Source organism: Cheilinus undulatus, linkage group 13, assembly GCF_018320785.1.
Source record: "Cheilinus undulatus linkage group 13, ASM1832078v1, whole genome shotgun sequence".
NCBI lineage: Eukaryota > Metazoa > Chordata > Actinopteri > Labriformes > Labridae > Cheilinus > Cheilinus undulatus.
The window spans coordinates 13,836,095-13,846,675 of record NC_054877.1 but is presented as its reverse complement, the minus strand read 5'-3'; the positions used below and the strand labels follow the sequence as shown (position 1 = coordinate 13,846,675).

At 37.5% G+C, this 10,581-nt stretch overlaps 1 protein-coding gene across 2 annotated transcripts; it reads right to left on the bottom strand.

Moving 5' to 3' along the window:
• Positions 1-585: 585 nt before the first annotated feature.
• On the bottom strand, positions 586-8,157 carry LOC121520479 (CD59B glycoprotein-like). 2 transcript variants are annotated; one of them, XM_041803942.1, is made up of 5 exons: positions 8,053-8,157; positions 7,899-7,942; positions 7,706-7,781; positions 989-1,111; positions 586-735 (listed from the first exon to the last, which is right to left on the bottom strand). In XM_041803942.1, the coding sequence occupies exons 3-5, from the start codon at positions 7,752-7,754 to the stop codon at positions 629-631; spliced, it is 279 nt and encodes a 92-aa protein (XP_041659876.1). In that variant the 5' UTR covers positions 7,755-7,781; positions 7,899-7,942; positions 8,053-8,157; the 3' UTR covers positions 586-628. The 2 variants fall into 2 exon arrangements, with proteins under 2 accessions (XP_041659876.1, XP_041659877.1); XM_041803943.1 differs by lacking the exon at positions 7,899-7,942 and having other exon boundaries at positions 8,053-8,124.
• Positions 8,158-10,581: the final 2,424 nt, after the last annotated feature.

The window sequence follows — 10,581 nt, the reverse complement described above, 5'->3', positions numbered from 1 at the left end:
GTACTTTAAAATTAACAATATTGTGAGGTTGTCCACTTTGTGAAAGACTGTGTAAACATATAGTCCCAACACTTAATGAACATTCCTCAATGTGCAGCTACAAGGAATTCAGAGGTTTCACTATCCACGGTTCATAATATCATCAAAAGGTTCAAAAAATGTGGAGTGATCTCTGCATGTGAAGGGCAAGGAAGGAAACCTTCAACTCCTCAGTGTGCCCTGTTTTAAAAAGTGGCATCATTTTGTGATGGATATTACAACCGGGGGTTGCTGCAGACCATAGCTCATCTTAGATGAGACTTAAAATTGAAAAGCATGCTGTGGTCTCAGGAGTCCACATTTCAAATTGTTTTTGAAAATAATGGCTGTTGAGTCCGACGGGCTAAAGAGGAAAAGGACCATCCAGGTTGTTATTACTGCAAAGTTCAAAACCCAGCTCCTTTGATGGTGTGTGGGTGTATTAGTGCCCATGGCATGGGTAACTTGCACATCTGTGAAGGAACCATTAATAATAAGAGGTACATACAGGTTTTGGGGCTTCCAATCAGATGATGTCTTTCACTGGACTAAAACATTACTCTTTGTGTTTCTCAAACTTTTTATTTTTCAGTTTTCTCAAAAACAGGACTTAAAAAGTGTTGCACATGTCTTCAGTGCAGCAACTTATGTTGATGAAGGAGTTCATATTCAGCATTTCACAGTCAGTCATCCTCATGCATTTCTGGTACTGGGCGTCTAGAGAAGAAGAACAAAAAAAAAAGTAAAGGTGAGAGAAGATTTACTGAATGTTGTCTGTTTACTAACTTTAAAATCAATGCAGCTGAAGTTGAAATGGAGCTCTATGATTCTACAGTGACCATAAGTAGGATTCAAATCAAAGGTATCATATTTTTTAATTATCTATTTATTTTATTCATTATTTTACATGAAAACCGTCTTAATTTCATGTATTCTGGACAGAATAGTGTGAGAGTGTTGTGAAACTCACATGGCTGTCTGAGGAATTTGGCAGCTGCACAGGCGTCCTTCTCTGGTAGACACGTCTCCACGGTCAGCTCACATTCTCCTCCAGCCTTTTTGGAGACACAACGGTGACAGTCCAGGGCTTCACCTACAAACCAGCATCATCAAGAAAATGTTTAGTCATCATATTTCCTTATACAACCGTTTGTTCAGACCAAGCAATCTGATTGGACAAGATGCAATCCGTGTGCTGACTGTGCATAGAAGTTGGTAGCAAGAGTGCCTTGGATGTAGCACTAAAGACTCCTGACAAAGACTTCATCGTCTGTGGATGCTGTTGTTTACAGTCTGACTCTCAACATCACACACAAAAATGACACTGGAGTAGTAAGGATGCTTAAGTGTACAATTGTTGTGACACTTTTGACACCTCAGATCATGTTACTCCCCCATTGGTGGCTCTCTGATTGGGATTAGAGAGCCACCATTCATAGCCATCACTGCTGGGCTACTTCTGGTTTTGCAAGCATCATTACAGTGAATCTGTGACCCTGTTTTATTAACTCACATAGTTAACAGGGTGCCTGGGGTGTCTGCCAGTGCGTGAGCCACTTCTAAGAAAAGCCTATTTTTTATCTTGTTTCCAAAACTAAAGATTAATTTTGAAAAAATGCCTTCTTTGGATTTAACTGGTGGAAGACCACACTGGCAACTGCCCCTAGAAATAACATGAAATATGGCCTGCATTTGAAGATGAAGCTTGTGCCTTCTGGAGGACCAAACCTGCCAAAATTTAAAAATAAATAAATAAATAAAGTAAAAATAAAAACAAAAATAAAAAATAAAAAAAAAACAGAATTCAAAAATTACATACAAAAATAAATAAATAAATGGAAATAAATACAAAAATAAAAAATATACATAAATAAATAAATAAAATCAAAAATAAATACAAAAATAAATATATAAATAGAATTAAATATCAACAAATAAATGAAAGTCTCACATTTATTTTTTTCATGCTGCAGACACTGTCATCATGAAATGCACCAAGAAATGTTATTCAAATGAGGGGGCAGTCTCTCTCACATTCATTTATTTCATGCTGTAGACACTGTCAGACTGGAAAAACAGATGGAAATGTTATCCAAATTAGGGGGCAGTCCTAAGTGTGTCTTGGGTTGAACTGTTCGCCTACTGGTCGATCGACATGTAAATGTAGGGATCTACTTGGCACTGGGAACACGGAAGTCCGCTCTGTGAGAAGCGGCAAAAACGGGAGAAAAATGGACTAATATCTGCTTAAAGGAGACATATTATGCAAAAATCACTTTTTCAGGCTTTTCTAACACAAATATGTGCCCCTGGCCTGTCCACAATCCCCTCAAATACCAGAAAAATCCATTCCCTCTCCCCCTCTCTTTCTCCACCTTTCAGAAAATGTGTGCTGAAGCAAGCTGTTCTCAGATTTAGCCCCTGGTGACCTCACCAGGAGCGTAAGCACCCGCCCCCAGGTTTGGTTGGCCCTCCCCCACTTGGAGGAAAGTTCTGCCCTCCTCTACTGATCCTCTCAACTACCAGCTGAGATGCTTTGGAGTACTGCATCCATTTCCTGAGAGGGGTGTGGTCAGGGGTGGAGTCAGACAGCTAATTACCATTTAAAGCCACAGACACAGAAATGGCTCTTCTGAGAAGGGCTGAAATAGAGGGGGTTTTAAACGTACAAAAATCCTATACTGGAGTGTTTTTTTCAGCAACAAACTTCACAGGCATGTTTTGGGGACCTCTGAGACCAATTTAAGCTTGTCTTAAAAGGGTATAATATGTCTCCCTTAAATTGAAAATGTTTGGACTCGACAGAGATGCAAACTATTCCCTAGTCTAGTAGTAAAAGACCCTTATTATGTGTAGAACAACAAATCAACTTGCTTCTGTCCATTCTTGTTTTAGTAACGTCACAATTTCAACCCTCCTTTATCTGGGCTAGACAAAATGACTCAAGGGATATTCTGGCAGAGTTACTTAAATTTTATTTTTGGTTTATCATTTATTAATTATTCTATTTTTCTTAGGAGTTTAGTTTTCTTACGTTTGGTTTAGTTTTAAACCTTATGGCCCACTTAAGAGCCTACAACAAATCAATTTATATTTTTTGTATACAGTCTTCATTAACAATCTAAATGGACCAAAATAAGACAATAGAAAAAACTGTTAAGGCACCTTCACGGCGCAGTTAATCTGTAGTCTGGACATGGAGGCGTGAGCATCTCCTGCTCTGACCACAGCTGAGAGGGACTGCTGCGCGAGGAGTGGGCTGCCTGTCAGTGCTTAGAGATGGGGAGGGGCCCACGGCAGCACCCGCTGCTCACTGAGAGGCGCTACAACAATATGTGCTTTCATGTCAGAGTCTTGAAAAGTCTCCAGTAACACCAGAAAAAGTTGCTAGATTTGCTGCTAGTCGCTTTTTTGAAAGAGAGTTGCTAGAGGGGTCTGAAAGCTTGCTAAATATAATGACAAAGTCGCTAAGTTGGCAACACTGGCTAAGAAACAGTTTGGATCTCTGTCGAATCCAAATATTTCCGATGTAAGCAGAAATTAGTCTGTTTTTCTCCCGTTTTCACTGCTTCTCACAGAGCGAACTTCCGTGTTCCAGTGCCAAGTAGATCTTTGCACTTACATGACGATCAACCAATAGGCGAACAGTTCAACCCAAGACACACTTAGGACCGCCCCCTCATTTGGATAACATTTCCAACTGTTTTTCCACTAGTGTCTACCATAGATGTATATAGAAGCCTAGATACGTCAGCGGGCTGTAGCAGCCCGGTAAACAACGTGCCTAAGTGGTGGCCATCTTGGCGGGGGCGACGTTCTCAATAAAGGCAATGCATGTACATTGAAAATAAATCATAACTTGCTCATTTCTCAACCGATTTTCATGCGATTTACTTTATTGTCAACATCAAAACGTGCTTTTAATACAGAACACTTGATTTTTAAAAAAAAAAAAAAAAAAAAAAGGAAAAGGGCTTTCTCCAAGTGTAGCCTACAATTTTAGTTATTTTACTCTTTAGGTCCAGAGGTCTGGGAATCTTTTATGTTCAGCCATTATATATTTATAAATGTATATACAGAGATATATAGTTGTATGTATAAAAATAGAAAGATATAGATATACATATATTGAAAATATGGTTTTAGATCAAAAGATTTAGTTGTAAAGGTAATCAAATAATCATTCATATTAATTTATTTGTCTCTCTCCCCCTCCTTATCTCTCTCTCCCTTTCTCTCTCTCTATATATATGTTTATAGAAACAAACACTCTGTGGAGATAGAATAAAATAGAATAGTGTTTATTGCCATTTGTACAAGTTAGAAAAAGGTACATTAAAATTGTTATGCGTGTCACTGATAGTAAATAGTAACTCTTCACTTCACCTTGGACTTACATAACGTATATAACTATATATATATATATAACTATATATATAGTTATATATATATAGTTATATATATATATTTATATATATATATATATATATATATATATATATATATATATATATATATATATATAATACACCAACTACTACTGCTGATACTGGCACTGCTACTACAACTGGTAATACTGTTACAAATGCTGATACCACTTTTACGAGTCTAACGGCTATTTATATTACTACTGCTGCTTGTACTGGTGCTCTCAACAAGATTTAATAATGAAAAAAGAGCCCAAATCTATTTTTACCTATGAAAGGTTATTCCCAGTCTTCTTGTTTCAACTGTACTGCGTAGTGTAACCATATGCAGCACAGTGTGCAGGCATCCTTGTTGTTATAGTTTTCGTGCCGTCTACAACCACAGAATGCCCTGACACTTTGCCCCCACTAGCTTAGCCTCGCCGTAGGCACGCAGCTCAAAGGGGTGTGTCGTATCTATTTGTTCATATCTGTGATGTCTACAGCATGAGGTAAATAAATGTGAGAGCGACCGCCTCCTCATTTGAATAACATTTCCTTGAGCATTTCATAATGACAGTTTCTGCTGCATGAAATAAATGTGAGATTTTTATGTATTTTATTGATATTGAATTCTATTGATAAATTTATTTTTGTATTTATTTCCACTTTTATTTATTTATTTATATTTAATTTTTGAGTCTTAGTTTTATTTATTTTTACTTTTATTTATGTATTTATGTATATTTTTTATTTTTACATTTATTTCCATTTATATTTTTTTGTATATAGTTTTTGAATTTTATTTTTTATTTTTGTTTTTATTTTTTTACTTTTATTTATTTATTTATTTTTAATTTTGGCAGGTTTGGTCTTCCATAGTGCCTAGCTGTATTGTACTTCTGAGTTTTCGTGCTACTATGCCAATTTTGTAAAAAAAATAAAAACATCTTGACATCTGATTGGCATCCCCAGAAACCTGGCAATGATTGTCTCTTTGTCAGCTGATTTGGTCAGAGCACACTATTGGCTAATCCGTCTTATGCCGCCTTATTCAAACGCCTCTGTACAAGCTGCTCTTGCAGCCCTCCTCCACCCCAGCTCCTCCTTTGTTCTGCTTCTGACTAAATCAATGCCATTCAGTTGTCAGTTGTCAGTCTGCTCTGGGGTTTCTGCTGCTTCATGTATTTTGATTTGATTAACTGCTGTTTTGAATGGGAAGGAGGCCCAGTGAGAAACCACAGACACAAAAAAAAAACCCACAATCACAGTTAATCACAGTGACACAGGCAGTAACAATGCGTAAACTAAAATACACAACAAGACCTTAAAAATTAATGCTGATATAAATTATATCGACAAAAAAGGAAAAAGACTTAAAAAACAAACAAACAAAAAAACTGTGACAAATATTCTATTAAAAGGGACTTTGAGGGTCAACAACTGTAAGAGATATAAAAAAAAAACATACAAGACCCTAAGGAGAATTTCTTAATCTGACTGCAGACGGAGTAAATAATTTCAAATGGTGGTTAGTTTTACAAACAGGTAAAACATAATGATGTCTACAATAGATGCAAAAAATTACAAAATAAATGATAATAAACTAATGTGCCCTGCTGATCACAACATGGACTGTTCATTCTTGTAGCTTAACTGACAAAATTAAACTGATTTCTTTAAAGTCTACAATTCTATAAACACACACTGCAGTGTGAAAGATGCCATAAATATGATTTCTACCTTTTCATAAATCAGTTAACCTAAGGACCATGGCTGAGGGGAAAATAATGCTGTGCACTTGAAGGATAAAGTCAAAATAAGTTTGAAAAAGTCAAAATATCAAGAATGAAGTGGAAATACAATTTCTTGAACAGTTGAAATGACAGAGAAAAAAAATCTTAAATATGTGAAGCATTAAAGTTGAAATGTTGAGTCTAAGGTCAGTTCACATTGTGTTTATGAGCTTAAAGAGAGAGAATCTCTTTGTTGTTCAGTCCAATTTTGAAGTCTAGCTTCACAAGTTCCTCAATAAAGGGCATTTTGTAGAGACATTCATCTAAGTTGTACTTCAACTCTGTTCTCAAAACTTCTCCTTTATCCTTGACAATTTTAGTTTTTTCTCATCCGTTTAACTTATTCTTGAAGTGCACAGCATTATTTTTTCCTTAACCCCAGTTCTAATCCTCTTCCGTTGTGTCTAGATCCACAGGTTTCTCTCTTTTTAAACAATGAATAGTACCTGTTATTGATTTTACACCTAATTCCTACCCTACCTTTTAGAATGGAAGTTCACATTGTGTTAAGGAGCTTAAAGAGAGAGAATCTCTTTATTGTTAAATCCAATGTTGAAGTCTAGTTTCACAAGTTCCTCAATAAAAGGCATTTTTTAGAGACATTCAGAATGGAGCTTTAGGAATTTGAAAGTTTGTGCCCTTTATTAGGAGGCAGAAGGTGAAACTATTCATTTCAAACTTTTTGTATGAAGGATTTAGAAAGATGAGGACACATTGAGAACAAATATATGTTTTAATGATGTCTCTAAAGGGAGTTGTTTTTGGTGGAACTCTAACATTTTTGCCAAAATGATGAATAGGTTTGTTATCATTTTGAATCTTTTTTTTAATGTTAAACTTATTTATGGGGCATTTTGCCTTCATTCTGATAGGACAGCTGAAACAAGACAGAGTGAGGGAGACAGAGTGAGGAAGGCATGCACTGAGACCTGGAATCGATTCCCTGACCAGTGTATTGAGGACTGTAGCCTCTGTCTATGGACTCCTGCTCAACTAATTTACACCAGTGCCATTCTAAACTGGTGGAAGTAGTGCATATAACCTGAAACTATAAATATCCAGGAGAGCATGTCATCATTATTGAAAGCATTAGAATAAAAAAAACACAAGAATCACTTGTGACTGGGTCAAACCCTTCTATAACTGAGGATAGAGGTTAGCTAATCAGGCCTAAGATTGGTCTCAAAGTCAAGCCTAACTAGTATCAGCGACCAGTGAGGGCGGGGCTTGACAGAGGGACAGTTTACCCATACAGAGATTTAAGTTTAAGCGAAGTCAAACAGTGTGATACTGGTAAGTCTATTTCTTTAGTACATGAATGATTTCATTTGATGCTTCAAAATAAAAGAATGCCTAATGAGGGGTCTACTGAGACCGTGTTTCTCAGTGTTTGTGCACAATAAAGACTATAAGAGACGGCAGACGTCCCTGTTGAATGGCAGCAGAGGTTGTGTTGATTCAGTGGAGAATCAGTGACAGACTCACCAGCGGTAAACAGCAGGGCCATGCTGAGAGCCAAAATCAACAACTTCATTGTTCTGTGTGTGTGTTACACTGCAGCCTAGAGGACAGATAAAGCACAGATTGATCATATTTTACCAATATTTTCATTACACCAGGCTTTTTGGTGAGTCATATTTCTATAAAGGGATTTTAGATCACTGTTATTAAAACTCACAGCAGGAATCCTGCATGCATGCACACCTCTACACTTAAAATGGCCTTTAAAAGAAAAAAAGTCATTAATTTCTTATTTAAGATGGTAAAAAATGAAGGTTAAATTCACAAATAAGAGCAGCAAATGTCTTGTGTATGTCTGTGCCTCGGCCTACCTTGTGTCTGTGCCTGCTCCTGCCACCGACTGAGACATCTTCATTGCCTTCCCCTCTTATTTATACTGTGTCCTGTCATGGTACCGTCCCATTAAGTACTGTATCACTGCTGTGTCAATATGCTCAGCTCCTCCTAGGTACACTGTGTTCACAGGTTACACTTTCCCAAGGTTCAGATTCCTGCATTATGCAAGAGCTGCTCTCCCTTTGCCCACTCCTGAGGAGAATTTATGAGACTTTATTCTAAATACCAATACATCTGTCAATGACTTCAGTGAAGATTTATATCAGACAGGCTCCCACCTTAAGTGCACATAAAGTAAAGTGCATTTACTTTAGGTGGCTTATAAATACCAGGTGTATTACCCTCGGCTCTCCAATCTTTTATGTTGACTTGAACTCGCTTTTCAAAAAATACTGAAAAAGCTGCATGAAAGGCCGAAACATATTCTTTGGTTCAGAGAAATATCACCTCCATTATATGTTACCTGTGTTCAATTCAGTTGCAAACAGAAAATTGCTCTAATACTGGCTGAAAAATCTAGCCTTTAATGCTTTTACACCAAAAAAATGTCAAGAATCCATTTGAGAGTGTCTAAAAAAGGCCAGCTAATGAATAAATGGACTTACTTTTATTTGCACAGGGAGCAGAGTCCATGTGATTTTTAAATAATGACTTTGAACTGCTGGTTGCTAAACCTTGATGCCTTTTTTTGATCTTTAAAAAAAATCCACTTGAGTGCATTAAATCCTTTTAAAATGGTGCCTTTTCCTCTGCTCTCTCAGGGTTGAAAGCTAGAGGACCTTAAGTCAAACCATTCATGAAAAACTGGTTTTGTGATCTGTTTTGTGTCCTGTTCTTCCTGCCTAACCTTCAGATTGGCAGCCTTTTAGTGTTGAGTCTGTGGGAATTTTTATACCTATACTTAGAGTAAAGGCCCTCTGAGTGGTTGGATCATAGTGTGGCTGGAATTGGCTTGCATTTTCATCTTGTTGTTGTATTTTTAAGAGATAAAAAATCCTTCTTTATTAATTTAACACTAACTGTTTATATGTATTGAAGATTTTATGTAAATTAATACTGTAAAATGCTCATGCTTCATATCTCTCACCTACACCAGGACACCATTATAATCAGTGCAGACATCATTTGTCCCATATTGTGTTTAAATCTGACCTTCATCCATACCAGATACTATGACGGCGGATCAGGGCTAATCTAAAAAATAAAATAGAAAAGAGGAGCCATTAATTCTTGAGAAAAAAATTGAATCTTTTGAGATTATAAACTCTTAATTTACAAGCTACCAAACTCATGAATTTATGTCCTTAGAAAGTCATAATAATGTTATGATCACACTGTTAAACCAAACAAGTAAAAACGTGCTCCAATTTTTTTTTTTAACTAGTTACATCATAGTTTTATGTAGTGGAAATGCATTTATGAGTGATTAGTTAATAAAACTCAAAACATTAGGGGCCACTGGTTCCATGAAAAAACATCCATCCATCCATCTTCTTCTGCTTATCCAAGATCAGGTCGCGACTCGCAGGGCAGCACCCTAAGCAGGGAAGCCCAGACTTCCCTCTCCCCGGCCACTTTGTCCAGCTCTTCCCAGGGGACCCCAAGGCCTTCCCAGGCCAGCTGAGAGACATAGTCTCTCCAGCATGTCCTGGGTTTTCCCCTGTGTCTCCTTCCAGTGGGACCTGCCCAGAACAGCTCGCCAGGAAGGCGTCTGGGGGCATCTGGACCAGATGCCTGAACCACCTCATCTGGCTCTTCTCGATGCAGAGGAGCAGCGGCTCTACTTCGAGTCCCTCCTGGATGGCTCTAATCTCTAAAGGAGAGCCCAGACACCCTGCGGAGGAAACTCATTTCGGCTGCCTGTATCCGTGATCTCGTTCTTTTGGTCACTACACAGCTCATGACCATAGGTGAGGGTAGGAACGTAGATTGTAATAAATTAAGAGCTTTGCTTTTCGACTCAGCTCTTTCTTCACCATGACAGACCGATGCAGATACCGTATTACTGCCAGCACTGCACCAATCCGCCTGTCGATCTCCCATTCCATTCTTCCCTCACTCATGAACAAGACCCCGAGATACTTGAACTCCTCCACTTGGGGCAGGATCTCATTCCCAACCTGGACAGGGCATTCCCCCTTTTTCTGACTGAGGACCATGGCCTCAGATTTGGAGGTGCCATATCATCCCAGCTGCTTCACACTCAGTTACGAACCGTTCCAGTGAGTTAATAAATAAATACTGTAATAAAACAGCATTATTTATTGATTTCTTATTTATCTATTTTAAGTTGTATCAACTCAATTTTGCTGTACATTTTGTTCGGTTAGGTTAGGTTATTTATTTAGCTAAGATGTGGAAACGTTCCTACACTAAAAATGTAGTTAAATCAACTCAAAACAACATATTTAAGGATTTTTTATAAAGCCTTATGTTCTTTATCCATCCCTTATTTCTATCACACACTTTAATCTTTAACATTCATGCCACTCAAAGTCAGCCAG

Coding starts and splice junctions, on each gene's coding strand:
- LOC121520479 (XM_041803942.1), bottom strand. CDS start 7,754: ATGAAGTTGTTGATTTTGGCTCTCAGCATGGCCCTGCTGTTTACCGCT. Junction 1,112..7,705: donor GGCCCTGCTGTTTACCGCTG/GTGAGTCTGTCA, acceptor GCTGGTTTGTAG/GTGAAGCCCTGGACTGTCAC. Junction 736..988: donor CAAATTCCTCAGACAGCCAT/GTGAGTTTCACA, acceptor CTTCTTCTCTAG/ACGCCCAGTACCAGAAATGC.